The sequence below is a fragment of the Anguilla anguilla genome, chromosome 18 (assembly GCF_013347855.1).
Source record: "Anguilla anguilla isolate fAngAng1 chromosome 18, fAngAng1.pri, whole genome shotgun sequence".
Taxonomy (NCBI): Eukaryota; Metazoa; Chordata; class Actinopteri; order Anguilliformes; family Anguillidae; genus Anguilla; species Anguilla anguilla.
The window spans coordinates 20,337,284-20,360,643 of NC_049218.1; the positions used below are offsets into that span (position 1 = coordinate 20,337,284).

Below are 23,360 nucleotides of genomic sequence, written 5' to 3' on the forward strand. Positions count from 1 at the left end.
GTTTTTCAAAAGAATGTGATTTTAAACACATAATTAATGTCTTTACTCTTTCCTTTCAACTGCAATATGGTCATCTCTTAATCAACAACAGACTTTGCCCGAAATATTTTCCCAAAGTTTGTAAAGTACAATCTATATTATTTAATGCATCTCCATCTACATTGATACTTATTGCATATTTAAATACAATTGTAAACACTTATCTCATACAGAGAATTTTCTGAATGAATTTTACATTTTTCAAAACATAGGTTGGATCAACACAGGCTTATTCTAAAATAATAATACAGCATTCAGTTATATATAGATATTATACAAACATTTAAAACCGCTAAAATGTAAATCCTGTAGGGCTGGACAGTAGTAGGAGCCTGTGGTAATAGTATAGTGTGTGCTTGTGAGCTTGTGTGTGTGTGTGTGTATTGTTCGGTGTGATTTTATATGGTGATTGGTCTGCATCCAGGTTGAAATGTAATGCATTTCCGTGCTGACTCTCCTGCCAAGTCTCTCTTGAAATAGAGATTCTCTTAAAGTCACCTCCTGATTAAATAAACCAATGGGAATGTGACAGGGATAGTGAACAGGCCTTTTTGGGCCCCCATCCAGTGCAGGGCTCAGATATTTCTCGTGTGCTAGAAATTTCAGAGGCCACGTCAACCCATGCAGTGCCCACAGCTTCCAGAAGGGGGCACACCTGTCCTGCTGTGGCACTGAGCTATCTTCCTCAAAAGCAGCCAGAGAGATCAGTTGCTCAACTGTAAGTTTACTTTCACTGGCTGTAGGAATTCAGTGACATCAGAGCATCTTAATCACACTGTCTACCAGAACCCCCCCCCCCCCCCCTTTCATTATCTGATGGTGTTCTGCAGTCACACCCCACTGAGGCGCACACTCCATCAGTTACTCCATGAAACCAAACCCAAAATAAATGGTTCACTTTCACCGTGTGCCTGGTCAATTATATTCATAGTCATCTAAATAGTCAACAATGTAATTCATAATCAGCTACTATCTGTAGCTTTGGTAACACTAATAAAAGGTGCAAATAAAAATGTTATGTGAACATTCATGGGTAGTCCCTGGCTGTTTTAGGCCCCTTCACAAGTGCTTACGAACCCTAGAACCCTATGCACCTCATATCCATGGCTTACTATCAGTTACGTCATTCTTGTTACTTCCGTTTTAGAGATGCTATGGTTGCTATGGTGGCAAATTACAGTATAGTATTAATGAAAACAATAACACTAAAGACCACAACAGAGGTGGGCAGAAGTGGACAAGGAGAGTCATATCATTTTCTGGATTTAGTGCATTTTAAATGATTTAATTATCACAATCATATGCACAATCTGATATTTTATCTGGTGATAACGGACACCAGCACACGACCCAGCTCTGCAGGAATGGGGTCACACTTCTCCAGGACTGAAGAGCTGGACACGATTACAAATTCACACTTAGATGACATTATTATCAATAATACAACATTTATTTGTCACAAAAATTAATTTCACACATGTAAATCATCCAAACATATTTTACGGAACAAAAGGACCGACTTTAAGGGGATATAAATAGCGTGGATCTCACACAGAATCCTAGAAGCGTTCAGGGATGGCCAGAGCAGCACAAAGATGAACTGAACAGGGCAGAAGCAAAACAAGGACCCTCCTGCTTGCGAATGCATCCTTCCCAGGTCATTAATTTTAATAAGAAAACAAACAGAAAAGAGGGTAACTCCCGATACCACACCAGCCAATATGGGCAACAGCAACATTCTTCCTATACCATACCAGCCAATATGGGCAACAGCAACATTCTACCTATACCACACCAGCCAATACGGGCAACAGAAACATTCTCCCTATACCACACCAGCCAATAAGGGCAACAGCAACATTCTCCCTATACCACACCAGCCAATAAGGGCAACAGAAACATTCACCCTATACCACACCAGCCAATATGGGCAACAGAAACATTCTCCCTATACCACACCAGCCAATATGGGCAACAGCAACATTCTCCCTATACCACACCAGCCAATATGGGCAACAGCAACATTCTCCCTATACCACACCAGCCAATATGGGCAACAGCAACATTCTCCCTATACCACACCAGCCAATATGGGGAACAGCAACATTCACCTTCACCGTCAAGACAAAGGCCTGGATTCAGTAAACTATGACTAACAAATACATTTGCAACTTTACAGAAATATGACTTATGGAATATGACAGAAAAAAAGTATTCTTTTTTTTTGTGGTTTAGGTATCTTTTCATATAAAATATGGAGTGCTGAAAATTTAGTAAAATAGGAGAGCAGCCATGTATAACAAACATGTATCCTGTTGATGGTATGCAAAATCATTTATCAGCAAAACAATGAATTCATGATAACCTGTGGATTATTCCCATTTACAGTACCAACACAGAATTATGCTTAAAGCACCAAATCTATTAGTGGTTGATTCAGGGCATCCTAACAGCGCATAGGGCTGGATGGGGGCTCAATACCATATGCCTGAAGAAGATGCACATCAAAAACAAAAACACGTCAACAAGAAACAGAAGGGATTGATTTGTACTTTCTTTGTGCTGATAAAACCAGTTATTTTGGACTTTTCGTGTGGTTCTGCATTGTCCTCAGTGAACAAACAAAAGCAAACTGCACAAATAAATGTATTATCGATTGCACGCACGGAAACTCTCCTTTTCAAAATTGAATTTGTACATGTATGGAAAATATGGCTAATTTATCATATACATTTTGTACCTTTTTGAGGTATTGGAGTTTCCCTGTAGTTTGTATTATTATGATTAAATAATAATAATAATACAAATGTGCAAAATGTCAAATTCCCTGTCTCATCTCAAAATTCTGTACAACTTTTTATTTATTTATTATTAAATACAAATGTCATTTAAAAAAACAAACAAAAGAAAACCCAAAAGCGATGGTACTGCAGGTCTGGGGAAGATTTTTTGGTATAAATAAAGAAACCGGTTAAATTCAGAAAACATCTGTGCTGAGGAATATGGTTCAAGTCACATTTTCCATATTTATCCAGTAAAATGAATGGCAGGTTCTGCTGAGGCACTCTCACTCAGCACAGTGACTCATCCTAAGGACACACTGAACCCACACCAAGCTGGAGCTCACTACGGCTGGGAGTCTAACCAGGGGGTCCTAGAGTTATACAGAGAGGCAAACTCTCATCGATTATTAGCCTCCCGGACATTAGCTCCAGTGGCTCAGTGGGCAGATCTGTACTGGTAACTTTAATGCTAATGGAAGGGTGTGTGTGTGTGTGTCTGTGCGCAGTGGCGGTGTGTGTATAGGACTAGGAGTGTGAGAATGTTAGGAAGCCTGTATATAGAGCTGGGGTGTGTGAACACACTGGAGTGTATGTACAGTATAGAGCCGGGGTGTGTGTGTGTTTGTTGAGGAGGGGGCATCACGTGTTTGAGTGGCATGGACTCAAGCCTGCATTTACCCTCACACTGTTTACTCACTATTGCTGCATTTGAGCCCAAATCCTTCTGGCATGGAGAACAGTTACAAGCTCTTTTCAGGATCATCATTCGAAAGGTTCGATTGAAGACACACAGACACTTCAAACCTCTGACAGAGAAAGTCATTTGAGGGCAGGAGGCTTATGGACAAAAGCAATTTTGGTCTGGGAGGGGAATGCAGGCAGCGATGAGAATGGTGATTTTGGGGTCACAGTTCATGGTCTGAGGACGTCTGTGGTGCTGAAGAAACTGGGGTCCTGGGCAGGGGGGCCGAGGAAGGAGAGGGCAGTTCCTGCCCCTCCCCTCTTCACCGGTCCACCTCCCCCAGGGTACACGGCCGCCTGAACTCCTGGCCTCGCTCGTGGATCCATTTATTGGACACTGCAGAAGGAGAGGAGCACAGAGGCATGAATGAATTAAGTGCTGAGTAACAACAAAACTAGCAGACCCTGCCAGGAATGAGCCCATTGCTATGGACAATATGCCTGGAGCAGTGTGCCTTTAATTCATCTTTGGAGTGCTTCAGTGAGTCTGTAGAGTTAGTAACACAGGAGTACTGAGTGAGTAAGGGCTGCAGTGAGAGTCTGTAGAGTTAGTAACACAGGAGTACTGAGTGAGTAAGGGCTGCAGTGAGAGTCTGTAGAGTTAGTAACACAGGAGCAGTGTTGGGCTGGGAAGGCAGCTGTTGAAAAACTCACCCCATTTGTTTCCCACCAGCACTGGGCAGGCAGCATGCCGTGTGCTGTAATCCCCTTCTCCACTAGGGAACAGGTTATACCAGAACACTGCTGTACCCTGGAATACACACACACACACACACTTAAAATGCACGTCTTTAAAAATGCTAATCTACACATGAACACACACATGAAAAAACTATACATGAATAGCTAATAGATAAAACCCATCTGTTCAAACACACAAGCATGCACACACACACACACGCACACACACCCGCACACAGCAGTGTTCGTAGCTTTACCTTTTTAGGCCACACTGCAGCGCCCACGTCTGTAAATACTGTGGCGCCCCCTGCTGCCACATCGCTCATCTGCAGCAGAGGAGGAACAGAAATAAACATCTGCACAGCCCAGCTGTACAGTCACACACGGCAAGAGTCACATGTCTTGAGTAACGAAAGGAGTGAAAAAAGAGAAGGAAGGAGACAGAAATAAAAGAGAAAAAGAGGAGCACTAGGGCCACTCACGTAGAAGAGCCAGGTAGCAATGCGGTTTCCAGTGCCCAGCTCTTTAAAGGCATCCGGCTCGTCTTTCTGTGCAGAACGCGACAGAGTGAGTGACATCATTCAGCTTCATTTTAACTGCAGTCAGGATCAAGCCTGGATTTGCTATGAAAAGCACAAATACACATGCATGCACACACACACAAAATCATTCGCAAAAACAACACGCGCACACACGCGCACGCACACACACACACGCACCAAATTCACTCACTGACAACAGACCATATTCACCCCTTACAAACACAAGTGCATGCACGCAAGGGCTGGTGGCATAAATGCATAAATGACTTTCTCACCCGTCCAAAATCAAAGTGTGGCTCGTACTGCCCACCCACGCCATAATTCGCCACCTGATGAGACAGACGGACAGACAGTCAGTTCTGGACAGACACAGGAAACAGACAGAGTGCAATTCTGCATGTCAGTATAGATTTACACTCAGGCATGGGAGGATGCAAGTGAGCACCTGTAGTCTTAGTCACAGACCCCCCCCCCCCTACCTCACCTGCAGTCTTAGTCACAGTCACAGATTCCCTCTCACCTGCAGTCATAGTCACAGATTTCCTCTCACCTGCAGTCATAGTCACAGATACCCCCCTCACCTGCAGTCAGTCACAGATACCCCCTCACCTGCAGTCAGTCACAGATACCCCCCTCACCTGCAGTCAGTCACAGATATCCCCCCTCACCTGCAGTCAGTCACAGATACCCCCTCACCTGCAGTCAGTCACAGATACCCCCCTCACCTGCAGTCATAGTCACAGATACCCCCTCACCCACAGTCAGTCACAGATACCCCCCTCACCTGCAGTCATAGTCACAGATACCCCCTCACCTGCAGTCAGTCACAGATACCCCCCTCACCTGCAGTCATAGTCACAGATACCCCCTCACCCACAGTCAGTCACAGATATCCCCCTCACCCACAGTCAGTCACAGATACCCCCCTCACCTGCAGTCATAGTCACAGATACCCCCCTCACCTGCAGTCAGTCACAGATATCCCCCTCACCTGCAGTCATAGTCACAGATACCCCCTCACCCACAGTCAGTCACAGATATCCCCCTCACCCACAGTCAGTCACAGATACCCCCCTCACCTGCAGTCATAGTCACAGATACCCCCTCACCTGCAGTCAGTCACAGATACCCCCCCTTACCTGCAGTCAGTCACAGATACCACCCTCACCCACAGTCAGTCACAGATACCCCCTCACCTGCAGCTCCTCTGCTGTGTCCATTTCTAAGCCGGTCATGGCCTCAATGCGCTCGTTAAGCGTCTTCACTACAGGGTGCTCATATTCTGTCAGCCAGGCACTGTGGAAGGCGGAGACAGGCGGGGTTAAACCAATCACAGTGGGGTGGAGGAAGTTGGGGGCCACAGAGGTTATGGAAGAAAAAAGAGGAGAGAGTGAAGTGGTCAAAAGGTTAAAACAGCAAAACAGAGAACGTGATGGGAACAAACTAGATAGTGTAGGAGCCATCAGCTGGAATGCATTTAATCATTCATATCGATCTGTGAAAGACTGTACTGGAGTAAAATATAGCTAACTCTTGGAGAAGTGAACAAGCTAAGGTATGACAGCACAGAACAGAAACTGCAGTATTTCAGCATTATGTACATTTCTACTGTAATAGAAATGACTGGTTTTGCTTATTTTACCGTGAAGTGTTTACACTGTAATTTGGGCACTCCTTGCTCCAGTACTACCATCTCATGACTGATATGTCTGATTAAGATCTTTTAATATATTCCAGTAATACTCCACAGCCATCTCCATGCTTTGTGCTTTTGAATCCAATGAAGAAGTATGTGCTCTGTCTATGAAGCTAAGTTTTGTATAGAACGGCCAGATATTTTCAGCGAGTGAAACTGTGTTAGAAACATATAGCCTCATTTTCACTATCTAAACACAATCTCAGAGTGAGATTTCAATACACTCTGAGATTTCAGTACACTCTCTCCATTCTACAAGCACACAAAGCATCTTCATTGTCCTGATTTCAGAGCATGCACATGCTTTAGAGAAGGAAGGTTATGATTGGTTAATAGAGTCTAAGCTAACAGGCCACGTCCTTAGTCTTAAAGCAACAGTAAAAACATTAAATGATTGCATTTTAAAGTCTTTAGAAAGGAGGATGCAACTGCATCTTGATTTGATGCCAGATTCTGCTCAGCTTAATTTAATAAAACAATCAATCATTATGCAATCATTATGTGATCTGAATATTTAAGATCAATGTTTTTGATGAGATCATGAGCAACAGCTGAAGACCGTTCTTGAGTCCCCGTGTGAAACCTTCATTGTGATCAGAGTGCACCTTGGTCGGTGTATGCAGCTAATTAGCTAAGAAGAGGGCAAATTGTGGAAACAGACAACTGACCCCTCAAATAACATTTAAATTTGCACCCCTGGTTCAGAAAGAGATAGAGCAACATACAGACGGGTGAGAGGAGGCAGAGGTGGGGGCAAGACTTGGGTACTTATGGACATCCAATCAACTGGCAGAGCGAGGATAGATACGTTTAAACACTGATAAAGGGCATCACGGGATGTAAAATCCAGAGCTTGTGACTTTGAATTGCATTTTTCAACATCTGGACTTCAATTCCCATCAGCCCCTTTGCGAAGCGGCCTGTGGCAGCTTGCCTATTTGAATGCATCCCAGCTGTGTCTCGAGGGCCTGGCTGAGCCAGTAAGCAGAACGTGCGAGAGCTCACGTCTGCACGCTTTTAGCGCCTCCCTGTCTCCCTGCATCCACCCCATCATGACCACACAGCCACTGGCTGTCTCTTTAAATAAACATGTGGCCCGGGACAGCATTGGTTTCTGCCATATAGGATGACCTGCCAAACCAATGCTCCGCAGATGCCTGGCCCACAATTCCTACATCACTATCACCTGATCCTGAACAGCCAATCATCTGCAGGACAATGCTACTGTTCCCCTGGGTGAAGGTTTGGCATCAACACTTTAAGTGCTTTTTCCCCGATGTCATCCTGAACCCCTCTCACTCATTCTCATGTTCGTTTTTGACTGATAAATCTTTCATTTTTATATTTGCTCACATATTTGTTGGCTATATTTCCTCACTGTTCAGTTTTACTTTGAAAGCCACCGTCTCTGGTGATTCAGCTCACAACATGAGATTAGAGCTTGTGTCTGATCTCCTGTAAAAGGAGTGTTCTGGGTTCACCAGAAGCATGTTATGACATCTAATTGCACGTCCCGGAACAAGCCTTGTTTACATTTGGAGGAACGGCCAAACCACAGCTGCACACATCTGCTGTTCTTACCTCCCTCCTCACCACCACCCTTTCCCATTGTCTGAAGAAGCTCTGAAATTTACCACTTATTTTATTCAGAAAATGATTTTTCTTTCATTCAAGCACATAAAAAGAAAAGAAAGTAAAAGAAAGAACGCTCTTCTTTCAGGTCTAATCTGCTCAAACAGCTGGTTCCAGCTAAAGCAAGCTGGTGCTCTGAGTGCCTGCAGTTAATGTCTTACAGGCCAATAAACTAAGATTCAGGTTGTGAAAGGTTTCCAGGACAGGTCAACCCCTTACCCACACGCATGCACACACAAACACACATGCACACACACACACACACACAAAACACACATTTGTTGTTCTATAAAACAAATAAAATTAACCCAATAGGAAGGCACCATGCACTGCCCACTTCAACACCACATCCAAGAACACAGCATCTGGACACCAGACAGACAGACTTGCAGAAACTGCGTCAGGAGAGGAAAGCCACAGAAGTGTAGAGAGGGTGAACAGAATGATGGGGGATATTTTTAAAGATACAAATTTGCTAAGAGGTCAGTGGAGAGGATTTGGCTGCTGCCTCATAATATATTTAGGTACTTGTCTGAGATCTGTTCCTATAAACAGCTCTGGTATTGCACCAAATTAGTCCCCATGGTCTGCATAAGATTACTATGGAAAACCATAGGGAGGGTCTTAATTTCGAACCTAACTGTCACTAAATGCACCACCTGCTTCACACTGTACTGCCAAATGTTTACACTAAAATAGATTATTAATTCACATTCTACAGTTTACATTCGCAAACCATATGAAATCTTTACAAAAAGGTGAACATTCAAGTGGCTTCAACAATTTTCTATAGGAAGATGACTGTCATGTTTTAAAGTGAGTTTTCCTTGCTTAGTTATATACTTTGGGGAAGCTGCCAGTGTTGCTTTGGATGTGCTTTTTTTTTTAAATTGTCCACCAGGGGGTGGTCTTAACACGTTTCAGCAGAAGACAGTTACCGCTGAAAGTGAAATCTGAGCTGTGGACTCGCATGGATGCCAGGGCTCCACGCGAAAGGTGGAAGTGTCGCTGGCGTTTTGGAGCAGAAGACACAGGGGACCGGGTTAATCCTTCAGTGCAGTTTGGGAGACCTCTGTGCATAGACTACAGTGCACACAGCACATAGACTACAGGGCACACAGCACATAGACTACAGTGCACACAGCACATAGACTACAGGGCACACAGCACATAGACTACAGTGCACACAGCACATAGACTACAGGGCACACAGGACACAGACTACAGTGCACACAGCACATAGACTACAGGGCACACAGGACACAGACTACAGTGCACACAGCACAAAGACTACAGGGCACATAGGACATAAACTACAGAGCACATAGCACATAGACTACAGTGCACACAGCACATAGACTACATGGCACACAGGACATAATCTACAGAGCACAGCACATAGACTACACAGCACACAGCACACAGCACATAGACTACAGTGCACACAGCACATAGACTACACAGTGCACACAGTGCATAGACTACAGAGCACATAGACTACAGGGCACACAGCACATAGACTACAAAGCACACAGTGCATAGATTACAGTGCACATAGACTACAGTGCACACTGCACATAGACTACAAAGCACACAGTGCATAGACTACAGAGCACATAGACTACAGTGCACATAGCACATAGACTACAAAGCACACAGTGCATAGACTACAGAGCACATAGACTACAGTGCACACAGCACATAGACTACAAAGCACATAGACTACAGTGCACACAATGCATAGACTACAGTTCACACAGTACACAAACTACAGGGCACACAGCACATAGACTACAGTGCACACAGCACATAGACTACAGAGCACACAGCACATAGACTACAGTGAGCACAGCAGGTAACAACAGCCCACAAGGTCACCTTACTAAGCAGAGTCAGCCTGCTTAGAAAGATTACATTGCATTACATTTATTTGGCAGATGCTTTAATCCAAAGCGACGTACAAAAAATGCATTTCATGGTCATAGACAACTACTGGAGAGAGATGGGAGTCAGAGGCAGAGAAAAGTTCTCATATGCCCTTACAGAACCTTACCTTCAGAATGTTCTTTACGCCCTGACTCTCCATTTAAAATAAAGAAAACCACTTTTCCCCAGATACTTTCCTTCACTGAATTTGGAATGTTCTGCTGTGTTGTAAGCTTGTATCACTACTGTAACTAATGCTCAGGGTTCAAAACCGGACGATGGCAGACAACCTGGACGCATTTTTCTTTTTAAATACGTTTTCCCCCTTTTTCTCCCAGCTTGGAATGCCCAATCATATTCATAAGCCGTGCTCATTGCTGCAGCCTCTGCTATGGCTTTGGGAGAGCGTAGACCAGCGCATGTTCTCCTCCGAAGCACTGCTTCTAATCACGCTGCAGTCCATAGGTCCAGCTCGAGCAGACATGAGCTGGAGGAAGACGCTTCATGTGCAGCTTGAGTGAGCGGACTGCGGCTGCCTGACTGACCAGCAGGGGTCACTGGTGAAGGATGAGGTCATCCTGGCCATCTTTATCCCTCCATCCCTGGCCGACTCTACAGCCAATTATGAGTCACTCTTGCAATGCTGCCAGACACAGTTGGCACGCACAGTCCAGATTCGATTCTAGACTGTGAGATTTGCGACCTTTGACCCCTTACCTCTTGGAGACTCTGTATTGGGCGGTGGTGAGTTGCCCGGTTTGGGGGTCATGCACGGTGGCGCGCCTTAGCTACTTCCCGGGGCATCGAAACAGAGACAGAACGAGAGAGAGAGAAACAAAGAAAGACAAAACAGAGACAAAGAAAAACAGAAAGAGAAAAGACAGAGAGAGAGAGCTGGTCACACACTAGCTTTCAAGGCAACACTAACGATGGTCAAGTGGTTACCATGGGGACAGGCTTTCAGGCCACCGTGCCCTTTACACCACAGGACTCTCAGTGGTCCCACGCGCTACATAATCACCGTATCAAACCGCCTGTGCCAAAAACCATGGGGAGCGTCGTCCAGCTCCCCCCGTCACACCAAAGTCAGTAGCCACCATATTAGATCTGGAAATTTCCGAGAAAGGAAAATGTTGTCGTTTCTCCCTCAACCCAGTTTAACCAAGAGAAATGCCATCACTCCTTAGCAAGAACAGAGTGAGCTGCATGTTCCCACAGGACTGATTACCACAACTGCCCTTCCTTTATTCCAGAACCTTCCCACATTCCTGAACCCTACCAGGAACAAGCACGGGTGGCACTCAAAGAAGGGTCTTCTGACGTTTGTTGTGCATTTTGCTGTGGAGTGTTGGCCCAAGCGCGCAGAGGGACAGACAGGTGGGGGGGGGGGGCATTTGGAGGGGTACTGGGAGAGGGGGCAGGGCCCGTCCCCCCACCCCCCCCCCTCCATACCTCCAGGCCTTACCTCTTGCTGATGCGATAATGTGCGGTCTCCAATATGCCGGTGATGGGGTTGGAAATGGTGGCTCTGCGTAGCTGTGGAGCCAATCGGCCAAGAGGTGAGGAGTTACAGAGCACTTGCTGAACACCGCCTGAACACCTGCACACACCTGATGTATACCTGCACACACCTCCTAAACACCAGCACACACCTGCTGTATACTTGCATACACTTGTACACATCAGATGTATCCCTGAACACACCTCCTAAACACTAGCACACACCTGATGCGTACCTTCACACACCTGTACATGCCTGCTGTATACCTGAACACACCTCCTGAACAACTGAACAGACATGCTATATACCCGCACACACCTGTATACATCCGGTGAACGTGTGCACACATGCAGAACACCTACTGAAGACCTGCTGGGCTCACTTCTTAACACATTTATGATTGCAATTAATTGAAAGATCCTCAATGAATATGATGGGTGTTTTTTTTGATTTCAGGAACTGCGCTTGAGTGTATAAACACAGTAAATTTACTGAACTGACTGAGCTGCAGTCTTGCCCTACACTGCTAAAATCCACACGGCCTGATCCAGGACGTCACCGCGAGAACCGCAATGCAGTCTAATCGGGCCCACGCAAGCACGCCTTGAAAAACACTTAACTGTGGTTTTCCACCAAATAAAAAATCGAACAGCATATACAAATGTACTTACATAAATCTGAGCAGTGGCAGGCTGTAATCATGCATAGGTGTGTGTGTGTGTGTGTGTGTGTGTGGGTAGAGTTGTTCACTACAGTAAATTCCTCGGCAGCGCATCACACACTTCTCTGCACGCTGTAATTCCCACGGAGAACAATTTACGCTTCTGACAGAATAAAGAAGACTGTCAACCATACCACTAAAGGCCTGGTAATGGACTGATGTAAAGTCACATAAACGAATGTCCCCTTCATGCTATGTGGCTTTTATCGTGCGGGGGGTTATTTCATGGGCATTTCAAGGCTCATTAGCGTACCCCAGTTAGACTGCATTGCAAAGCACAGTGGAGCGGTTCTTGGGGTGACCAAAGCTCCCCAAAAAAAAGATGTGGGAAAATTATTATCACTCCCAATCAGCATGGAAGCAACAGTTTGGAGAAATGAGTCCAAGTAAAAAAAGTTATTTTTTAAATAAAACCATAAATAAGTAACCTTAAAAAAACTAAAGTACTGCCAGGCTGCACATCCCCCCACCCCCCACTTTTTTTTGCCACTTCCTGTATCACACTGCAAGCTATGCTTCATAGAGGGTGTTAACCAGATGGTCAGCTCCTGCATTCAAACACACAGAGGGCTCATTCCAACTGCTTATTTTATCCCTTCATGCTTCCTTGCGTGTGGAGTGCGTGTTCAGAATGCGATTCCAGACAATTCTATAAATTTCACGTATCTTTGACCCATTTGGCCTTCCATAATAGGAAAGGACGCAAGGAAAGGAAGCATGGATGGATAATATAAGTGATTGGAATGAGCCAAGAGAGGGGGGGAGGGAGGGTATGTGTGAGCAGCCAATCATGGGGATGAGGGGAAGATTAGGTGGCCAGATGATGAGACCCAGTTTTGCGTGAATCCGAGCAGGACACCAGGAGCTACCACCATTACACAACTCAAAAACTACCATTCCACCTGTCAGGACAGTGAGTAGCTCAGAATCAAGAATTGAGATCTCAGTGAAAATTTCTGGTCAAGTAACCATGGAACAAATGAAAAAACCAGCCCACGAGCAGCCAAACCATATTTGTGAGTGGTGACCTGGTCCCTTCTAACCCCCCCCCCCCCCACACCCCACACCTGGTGCTGCATCTTTATGCCCTTACATACCTGTGCTTGGACATTAGGCCCCATCTGCTGATCTACAGAAAGGAAGTACCAGTTGTACAGTATATGCTAACTCTATTAGCCACTAGAGCTAGCTAGTGCTAGTTCAGTAAACATTAGCAATCCAAACCAGTAATCTGATCTCTCCAACTCCAACCATGTCCCTACAGCCTCCCTCTCTCCTCTGGCTTCTCCTCCCTCCCCAGGCCACAGCTCCTCCCTCCTCCCTCCCCTTAGCCCCAGCCTCCAGCGAGATGGACTCACCCTGGGCTTGGCCAGCTCCTTGACCTTCTCGATCTCGTCATGGGAAATTATGTTATGGTAGCGCACTATGTAGGGTCGGTCCCACTCATCCTCCTGCTTCATCGGGCCCAGCAGGAAAAAGGGGTTGTTGTTGTGATGGTAACGGCAGAAAAGCCGGCTCCATCGGCGTGGAGTCTGCCATTACGGGAGAGACAGATGCACACATTTACACAATACACACACACACACACACACACTGCACACACACTGCACACACACACACACACTGCACACACACACACACACACACACACTGCACACACACACACACACACACACACACACACACACTGCACACACACCCTCCACACACTAGGCATCTGCTGTATCACTAAATATACTGCAGTGAATGGACAAAAGCAGCATGGGACTGCTGAGTGTGTGGGCAGCAGGCAGCAGGCAGCAGGTTGTTGGAATGCTGGCCAGGGAATGCCAGGGAATTCCAGGCTCCAGGCCAACACTGACGGGCAGCTCAACTCCACAGTCAGCCTGTAGGAGCCCAGGACCAGATGGGCCCCACGGAAACTCTCTTCTCTCAGGGCAGGAAATGTGTATGTGTGTGTGTGTGTGTATGAGAGTGAGTGTGTGAGTGTATGTGAGCTGTGCTTGTGTGCATGTATGTGTGTGTGTGTGTGTGTGTGTGTGTGTGTGTGTGTGTGTGTGTGTGTGTGTGTGAGTGTATGTGAGGTGTGTGTGTGTGTGTGCGGGTATGAGTGTGTGTGTGTGCCTGTATTAGTGTGTGTGTGTGAGTGAGTGAGTGAGTGAGTGAGTGTGCGCGTGGCGCTCCTCACCATTTTGATTCCTTCACCTCGACAGAGCTGCTCGTACTTGTTCCTCTCTGGGACAGGGTCCATTTCCTCCTCTTGCTTTGTCCCTTCTTGTGCTGCAGACTCCGTCCTCTGTTTTTCCAGCTGTTGCTCAAAGTAATTCACGTTACCCTTGGCACGCTGGTGATCAGGCTCTGCACACAGGGGGCGCAAGAGAGTCAAATGCAGTCACAGCAAAACACTCATCCTGCCCCGTAGAGCTGCTAGACCCTCAACAACAAACAAGCCCCTTCTGTCCCATCAAAAGACCAACCAGGGGTAACTAATACCACATCAGGAAACAACACCCTGCAGGTTTACTGGTCATCAACCAACGATAATTCATTTCACAGTAAAATGATGCCCCATCACCAGATTAAGCCAATCCGAGTGTGTCGTGAGGTACAAGGTAGCAAACCATCTGTAAAGAATACTAAGGTGGTCTCTCTTGTTGAAGTGTTTTGACTCAGGTTGCTGAAAGAAGCCTTTAATTTTGATCTGAGATTCGCCTGCTGAAATATGTGACGATAGCTCAGTAGAATTGTAAAACTGAAACCTCAGATAGCTTACAATGCTCTGTTTGTTTGCCCGTGCTCAGTGCAGACTGCTGTAAAAGATAGCCCCTGTCCATGCCCCAATACAATTCTCTATTAAGCAAGCGGTCAGATCAGAACATTTCTGCTAAGCTGTTATTTTTTTTTACTGCTAATGCATAAATAGGGCTTCTGGATTTTGGTTTAATGTGATAAAGTCGGAGAATATTTTTTTGCAAAAACAGGACCTGGCCTATTGATGGATGGCACCAGCTTAGTTAGAGACATGAATAAGCACCCTGCTGTGGTGTGAGTTCCTCTTTCGGCCAGGAATGAGATCAAAATAGCATCTAAAATCAAAGCCACAAAGCTCTCTATGGTCCAGGCTTCCACAGTGAAAGGAACTAGTGGAGCCATCCAATTATTAGACTAACAGCTCCACTCCAAACTCCACTGCTAAACTACACACACCGCCTCCAGCTGATTGGCTGGATTCCAGGCCCAGCTTCAGCGTGGCAGTAACAAATGGAACAAAATGACAAGAGATTCCATTGGACGGGAAGTAATTTTGCAAGTCTCAATCAATCACACAACTTGGTACGTGCTGGTTCCACTGCACACCCTCAGCCATCAGGCAGAGTCTGGTGAGAACCTGGAATTTCCCTTACGTTACGTTACAGTAAACGAGCGTTAGCTATCCTACTCAACGTAAACCAACCAAATCCCTGTATCTTATTACAACTTCCATTGAACTGGTGCCTAACTATTTGGCTTCTTTCACATCAATCTAAAGACTGGCATATCGCACAGCTCACACCTTCTCTAGTGTTACTTCCTTGAACCCAGCAAATGTACCAAGAATACAGTCAACGTTGACCAGCAAGGTTATATTTCATATGTAATCTCATTTCTGCAGCAAATGGCTTGTTGGCTGCTCAGAGAAATCTAATGTACGTATCTGCAGGTAGGACATAAACCATAATAAAGACTGAGACGGTAGTGGCCATTCAAAGTGAATGAGGCCTCAAGTAAAACTGTTGTCTTGTTAAGGCCATTTGACTCACCTAGCTGGAGTAACTGCTTGGTGTAATCCAGGGCCCTCTGTACCTGTCCCTGCTGGTATAGGGAGTAGCTGAGGTAGTCTAGTATAGTGGCTTTGTTGATGGAAGACTCCTCTCCATCTTCTAGTTGCCGGAGTGCCTGAGACATCCACAGCTGGGTGTGGTAGTAATCTGATTCAGTATATGCGACCTTCCCCAGCTCGAAACAGTCCTCCACCGTCATGGGGTTCTTGTATCTGACCCCTGTTGAAGCACCAATGAGAACACACATACACCTTCAATACTGAAATACACCTCTAATTATTTGGTACTTGCAGTACAAAAACAGTCTGTGTACAGTTCCTGTCTCCATGGTGAGTGTGGTTCTGTGTAAATGCTGGTGTGTATTCAGTTTTTGTCTGCAAACAGGTACTGTGCGTATCGTGTGTGCTGAAGAGTGTGTGTAGATATATAAATATGTGTAAATGATTGTACCCCTCAGCAGGTAGGTCCCCAGTAGAGATGGTGCTGCAGACATGTAGTGTGTGTAAAAGTGTGTGTAACTGTGTGTGTCCCTCACCAAGTAGGTCCTCAGAAGAGATGGTGTTGCAGACATGCAGTGTGTGTAAATGTGTGTCCCCCTCACCAGGAAGGTTCTCAGTAGAGACGGTGTTGCAGACATGCGGTGTGTGTAAAAGTGTGTGTCTCTCACCAGGTAGGTCCCCAGTAGAGATGGTGTTGGAGTCCAGCTTGTAGGTGTCCTGCAGCCTCAACAGGGCCTTGGCTGCTCCAATCTGATCCTCGTCCCTGGGAAAGTACTGCCGCTGGACGGTCAGGTTGGAGATGAATTCTGATGGGGGGGGGGGGGGGGGGTTGGGTGGTAGGGAGGTTAACATGTTATATACCAATAACACTTTTCATAAACTCAAGAAATCTACATGAACCACTGACAATTTCAGGTCAGCTGCATTACAATTAAAAATTAAAATGAAAATAACTGACTAATCCTTACTTCCCATGATGGTGTGTGTGTGTTTGTATGTGTATATGCATGTGTGTATGTATGTGTGTGTGCATATATGTGTGGGCATATATGCATGCATGTGTGATATTCTTTCTTACCGTTGGAAGTGTCCTTCAGTACCAGGCTCTCCACATTTCCCCACTCTGTGTTGAGCCTCTTCATCAGTTTGAAGGCATTGACTGGGTGGCCCAGAAAGCCTTCTGGGTCCTGCATGGCTGTGGATGTCAGAGAGTCCAGCATTTCCACCCACCTGGAGCATGGAGACAGAGACACAGTTAGAAACCCCCTGCAAGTGCAAGGAACCGCGCGATTTGACCTATTCCTGGTCTTCGGTCTCTGGTTAGCCAGAAAAATGCACAAACTCCTACAGCCAATCAGAAGCTCCCGTGGTCAGGGAGTAGAGAGGGAAGAACACAGGAGTTGACCTCCTGGCCAGCCTTTAGGACCTGTGGGGACACCTGTGTGCGCTAAATTAAAGCCTGAGCAGCAGGTGATCCTGGGAGGCGGGGCTCTGGGAGTGGGTGGAGTCACTCACCTTTTCACCTGTTCCAGCTTGCTCTCTTCTGCCTGGATGTAGTCCTTCAGAGAGCTGACCAGGTCCTTCTCTGTGTACACCAGGTCAGTCATCTGACCTGCAGCATACAAGAGCACACACACACACACAGACACAACGGGGACAGATACAGTTAACATTAGTGTAGTGCAGTTACCAGGTGAAAATCCACTACTGACAGTGACATCACCCCTGCAGAAGCAGTAAGAGTGAGATTAGTTCCCAAAGCCAGTGCCTCTGGCCCCTGTCCCACAGAAGTAATTATTCTAATGACGGACTAATATCATAAAAAGTGCTTCCAGCACAGGCTTGGGTAATCACATTAGCCCATGTTGATTCATTTCGGCTTCACATTAAGACAAATTCACCCTTCATTCCCACACAGGTCATTCGGCTATTGTGGATTAAAATGCGCTTTCTGACAGATTATTTTGTTTTTTAATTTAAATCATGGCTACAATAATGAAAATGGGTTAGGATTAAAAGGCTGGTGCTGCCTTGAAGTGCACAGCAGAGCAGCGTAAGGGCTTTTTGAGCAGAACAGAGGTTGAGAGTACAATGCAGAGCACAGGGCACAGCGTCCAGGGCTGCTGCAGCACGATGATACCACCCCATTGCAGAGCCACCATAGGAGGACTGCGCAGAGCTGTGATCCGGTTGGCAGTGCCCAGCATTACGGTCAATTCCCACCGGCAATGGCCATGCTAAAGTAATGGGGGCGGGTCTGCTATGGCTTTCGACACACAAACCACGGTCCAGGCCTTCTGCTCTGCACAAAAGAACTATGCTGGGTGGCTGTAACCTGTAAAGATGCAGTTTTGGCGCTTGGGTGGCAGCTTACAGAAATCTCACCTGCACTCTTCTGAATCAATAACAGGGGCATCCGCAATGAGCACTTACATATGCATTTGATTGGCCATTCCAAAAAGAAGAGAGAGAGGACCAAACAGAGATCCAATTGACCCACTGAGCTAAAGGCCAAGGTCTCCAGCTAGGGGAGCTAATCACACTCTTAATGCTTCTGCAGGGGGAAGTTCATGTGCTAACTCACATCTTTGCACTCAGCTCTACATTAACAGGCCCCAGATGTGTATCCACTCTACATGTGTCTGGCTGGCTGGCCTCCTCTACTAATGCCATTAAGGGTTTAGTTGGGCCGATGGTGTATTGAACTGACCTACAGTTTCCTTTGTTTGTTATGATATATTTAATGGGTGTATTGAATGGGCAGAGAAAAAAGTGATAAAGTGAAAGGAGGAGGAAGAGGGGGGGAGGGATGAATCTCACCAATGGAGGTGTAGAAGTCATTGTGGGCTGAGGAAGGCTGGAACTGAAAGATCACCAGCAGAATGCAGCACACAGAGCACACCTGCATCCTGAGTCTATGGAGAGAGGGAGGGAGACATCAAGAACACACACTCACACACACACTCTCTCACACACACACGCATGCACACACACTTACACACACACACACTCTCACTTACACACACACTCTTTCTCACACACAAGCGCATACACACACACACACTCATCATTTTTCTGTCTAATTCCATTAACAATGGTTCCTCCCAGGAGCTCCTCCTAGCAACAGCAGCTACAGTGACGCCTGGGCTGGGTGATGCTAACAGCAGCAAGCAAGAGCAGCTACCGTGACAGCCGGGGCTGGATGATGCTAACATCAGCTAGCAACAGCAGCTACAGTGACAGCCTGGGCTGGGTGATGCTAACATCAGCTAGGAGCTACAGTGACAGCCTGGGCTGGGTGATGCTAAAATCAGCTAGTAACAGCAGCTACAGTGACAGCCTGGGCTGGGTGATGCTAACAGCAGCTGGCAACAGCAGTCACAATGACAGTTTTGGCTGGGTGATGCTAGCAGCTATGTGCATAGGGCATAGGGAATAGGCCCTGCTAAATCTCTGCCTGAAGAGGGTTAAACTAAATGTACATGTACAGACTAAAATGCACAATAATGGAGGTGACAAAATATTATCCAAAGAGATAAATAAGGTTCAAATAACAACACAATCTGAAGGTTGCTGTTTCAGTATGCAATAACAAATGAAAAGCAAGAATATTAATAACAGAGAACCAAGAAAGACATGATATGCATGCATTCATGTTATATATCTTAATTATAATTAATATTAAGTATGCTAATATATACATGCTATTATTGTCAAGGTCCCCAGGGGTGTCCTTTCCCTGCCTGAACAAAAGTGATGATGATGAGGTCTGGTACAGACACCAAGCTGCCCGTCTCTGTAGAGCATGTCCCTGCTCTGCCAGAACACACTGAAAGCCAATCAAAAGGCATTGCTACATCACAGCAATTCAACTAAAGGCTCCAACTGGAGAAAAAAGGGAGCGCACATCATGGGCGGGGTTTCATGGATGACACAGCCAGTAGGCAAGGGTAGCAGTGCTATGGCAACAGGCAGGGCAGGGAGATGCACATGGAAAAACTTTCTTAGTCCACAGCTGCAAACCATCGAGGTCAGGGAGCTTGACCAAAACCACCATAGACCAAAAAAAACCCAACCCATGTCAATCCCAGCATCCCTCATGTATTTGCTCAGTCTCCCCCATTCATATCACTACAGTCAGACCTCAGTGTACTGATAGACATAAGACCACGTTAAAAATACAGTGGACCATTCAGCTTCAAAAGTGTCAGTTTTAGGTCAAAGCTGGCCCTCACAGACTTTCCCTCAAGTGGAATTTGATGTATTATTTTGAGGGTATGTGTGAGTGAATAACATCAGTTTGAAAATCCCAGAAACTTAAGAAACTAAGGTGGCCCGATGCCCTTCAGCAGTTTCCATTAGAGTACGATGCTGTGAGTGCAGGATGAGGCAGGGCCTGCCCCAGTACAGACAGACAGACAGATGTGAGAGAGGCAAGAAGGACAGGTGCCCATCACATTGCCATGGTACAATCAAAAAACATGAAGGACAATGGACTGACTGTGCCTGACTATTCTAATGAGCAGGAAGTGTGTCACTGGCCTGGACAGCCTCTACACAGCAGAGCACAAATCTGAACAGGGGAAGGAAATTTCCAGAACACCTCAGTGAGACACATCAGCAGGGCGGGCCATGAAGCTACAACCCAGGGCCCAGCACCCACAGGGTCTGACCTCTCCCACAGCAAACTACTACTTATCTACTACACTGAAGGAAACACAATCTGCACTCACTGGACCACAACGGGTACTTAAGGATCACTTCAAAGACTGTGGTTCGAAATCCCCTCATCTAGGCCCATCTTTTGTGTCAGTGACCAGGTGTCCTGCAAGGAATAAGTGCACTTGCTTCCTGTTTCAGATCTTCTATGGTCACCAGGGTCTTTAAGGACTAAGGTCTCAGAAACAGCACCTGAGAGCTATCACAAGAACAAAAGCACATGCTTATATTTAAGTCTTTGGTGCAAGCTAACAACATTCAAAAAGCACAATTTTGGCAGTACTTGTTCTGGTGCTACTTTTCAACAAAATCAGTAACTTGTCTTCAACAAGTTGAGCCTCATGTGTAAGGCCCCCCTGGCTGAAAGCACAGAATTTGACACGGTATGAACCCAAGTGACTCTCCCCCACACTTACTTTTACACCCAGGTGATTTATTATAAGGGTGACTGGCTGAAAATGGAAGGTGAAAAAGTGAAAGGCCTGAAGGACAAGCCAGCTCCACTCCACAGAAAACCGCCGAGTCCTGAGTGGGTTTACACTGAGCCTCACATTAGAGGGCAAAATAGGACAACACATGAAACACACAACTCACACGAGAGGATTATCAGAGCTAAAAAAGTAAGCTTGGAGGACACAGATAGAACAAGCACAAACAGGTAGCTATTTGCCCTTTTGCAAGCTTGCCAGTGAAAAGCTGGCGCGCCCGATTGAAATGCTGAATGAGGTTACGGCTCAGCTCCCTCACATCACGTTAGCACACATCACACAGGACCGCAGCCAAATGGTGAACCAAACTGCTGGGATTTCCTCATGTAGCTGCAAGTATTTTAGCTCCAGGTCAAAAGGCTGGCTTGGCCTTTTGTTAAAGGCAAGAACTGAGACACATTTGGAATACTTAAATCTAGCAGACATTTGTTAGAACTATCAAACAAACTATGAAAAACTCAGAGATACACATTTGTGACTAAGGCTCTAAGCACCTTTTGCACACACAAACTGTGTCCATTGCAGAACACCCAGCATTTCTTATTATTTTTTTATATTTTTTTATTTTATAAAACAATATAGATTTAGCATGTATTAACCTGCTTAGCTTTACATAGCTCATACAGTAGGATAACTAACAGGAGCTAAGTAAATGTAAAGCATACATTTTCACATTTGACCAATAATATGAGACAGCTCAATCACAAAAATAGGAGAGGAAATGTAACAGGTAACAAGAGCTTGTGCGGTACCGTACACAAACTTTTTAGACACAATTGACCACAGACGTGTTCATATTGAAGCCCACATCTAGCTACTTCATTCATCCGGACGCAGAGAGGAGACTGCCACGTCTAAGCCCCTCCCCCTCGAGCTACTCCGGGACCAGGCGCACAAGTCTAATCTACTACCAGGAAAAGGGAAAGTCATGCATTTTCAGTAATGTAAATGAAGCAAACAAGGCTGAGCCGTGATTTATATGAAACCGTTTATTCATATGCGGTGGCGTGCGTGAAATTCTTTATCCGTTCTGCAGCAAGCATAGATTCCGCCTGGGTTGATAATTAGTTAGAAGATCAGAAACGCACCTTGAAGTGCAATGGTATCTAATATGAGGAACAAATTACGAGTGAAATAATGATAAAAGACGTAGATATGTACGTTTTCAATACAACTTGGAACTTAATTCAAATTTTGAAGTCGATTTGAAAAGTGTTCAGTTGCGATGGGAGATGCACCATTCCGTAAAAATTAAACTCTCTCTCACACACACACACACACACTCCTCACTGTGCGCTTGGTAAAATACTAATGCCATACCCCTCTGACAATACAGTAGCCAACACATTTAATAATACAATAAATACCCAGACGGGGGGGAAAAAGTTATATCGGACAGGTGTTAAAGAGCACGTAAAGTTTCAACAAATCCGTTCTGCAAACCTTTCTTGTTGTCAGGTTTCAAATAAAGCCGACAAAGTATAGAGTTCTAGCACAATGGTTTTATGCGACTGATAATATAATACAACTGCAGGTGACGAACTGAATGAGCTTCCCAGTTATACAGCTACAGCGATAGTACTGCGCCTCAGCTGCATGCAGATGGGGACTCAAAGCCTCATATCAGAAATTTCTAGAAACTTTCCCCCCGCCAACTACAGGAAACTGTTATTCACAAGACTACTCTTAACAAGTAACAGCTGTAAAACACATGGTTACACCTTACCTTACAAGCACGGGATCTGAGTTTGTGTAAAAGTTCATATACGAATACGCAGGACAGCTTTGTCAATTGATTTCCCTGCTCTCCGACCTCTCTGATTAGAAGAACTGAAGTAAACTGTCCAGATTACTAAATCCTCTGTAGTTTTTGGGTTGTCCATCCCGAAACCTCCATGGTCGCCATCTGGCGGCGGAGTCCCAGATGCGATACGTGCGAGAGCGCACACACGCAAAAACTTTTGGAACTCCTGGTCATGAGAGCGCGATGCATTGCGCATGCGTACACCAATTTAGTACAGTGCTCCGTGGCAAGGTTCTCCCCCTCAGTTATTTTGGCTGTCCCTCCTAT

General features: G+C 45.7%; 1 protein-coding gene across 3 annotated transcripts; it reads right to left on the reverse strand.

Moving 5' to 3' along the window:
• Positions 1-1,301: 1,301 nt before the first annotated feature.
• Positions 1,302-23,211, reverse strand: p4ha1b (prolyl 4-hydroxylase, alpha polypeptide I b). 3 transcript variants are annotated; one of them, XM_035401049.1, is made up of 16 exons: positions 23,016-23,211; positions 18,903-18,997; positions 17,598-17,694; positions 17,161-17,312; positions 16,751-16,888; positions 16,063-16,302; positions 14,451-14,620; positions 13,621-13,794; positions 11,506-11,576; positions 10,758-10,823; positions 5,983-6,082; positions 5,062-5,115; positions 4,727-4,792; positions 4,502-4,570; positions 4,218-4,314; positions 1,302-3,900 (listed from the first exon to the last, which is right to left on the reverse strand). In XM_035401049.1, exons 1-16 carry the CDS (start codon positions 23,051-23,053, stop codon positions 3,827-3,829), a joined length of 1,701 nt encoding a protein of 566 aa, XP_035256940.1. In that variant the 5' UTR covers positions 23,054-23,211; the 3' UTR covers positions 1,302-3,826. The 3 variants fall into 3 exon arrangements, with proteins under 3 accessions (XP_035256940.1, XP_035256939.1, XP_035256938.1); XM_035401048.1 differs by lacking the exon at positions 11,506-11,576 and having other exon boundaries at positions 10,758-10,828; XM_035401047.1 differs by lacking the exon at positions 10,758-10,823 and having other exon boundaries at positions 23,016-23,210.
• Between the last annotated feature and the right edge of the window lie 149 nt (positions 23,212-23,360).

Bases quoted from the DNA above. Each gene is read 5' to 3' on its own strand.
- p4ha1b (XM_035401049.1), bottom strand. From the start codon at position 23,053: ATGAACTTTTACACAAACTCAGATCCCGTGCTTGTAAG. The intron at 14,621-16,062 runs GTGAGTCAAATG...CCCTGTGTGCAG, and splicing joins CAAGCAGTTACTCCAGCTAG to AGCCTGATCACCAGCGTGCC. The intron at 13,795-14,450 runs GTGAGGAGCGCC...CCGTAATGGCAG, and splicing joins GAGGTGAAGGAATCAAAATG to ACTCCACGCCGATGGAGCCG.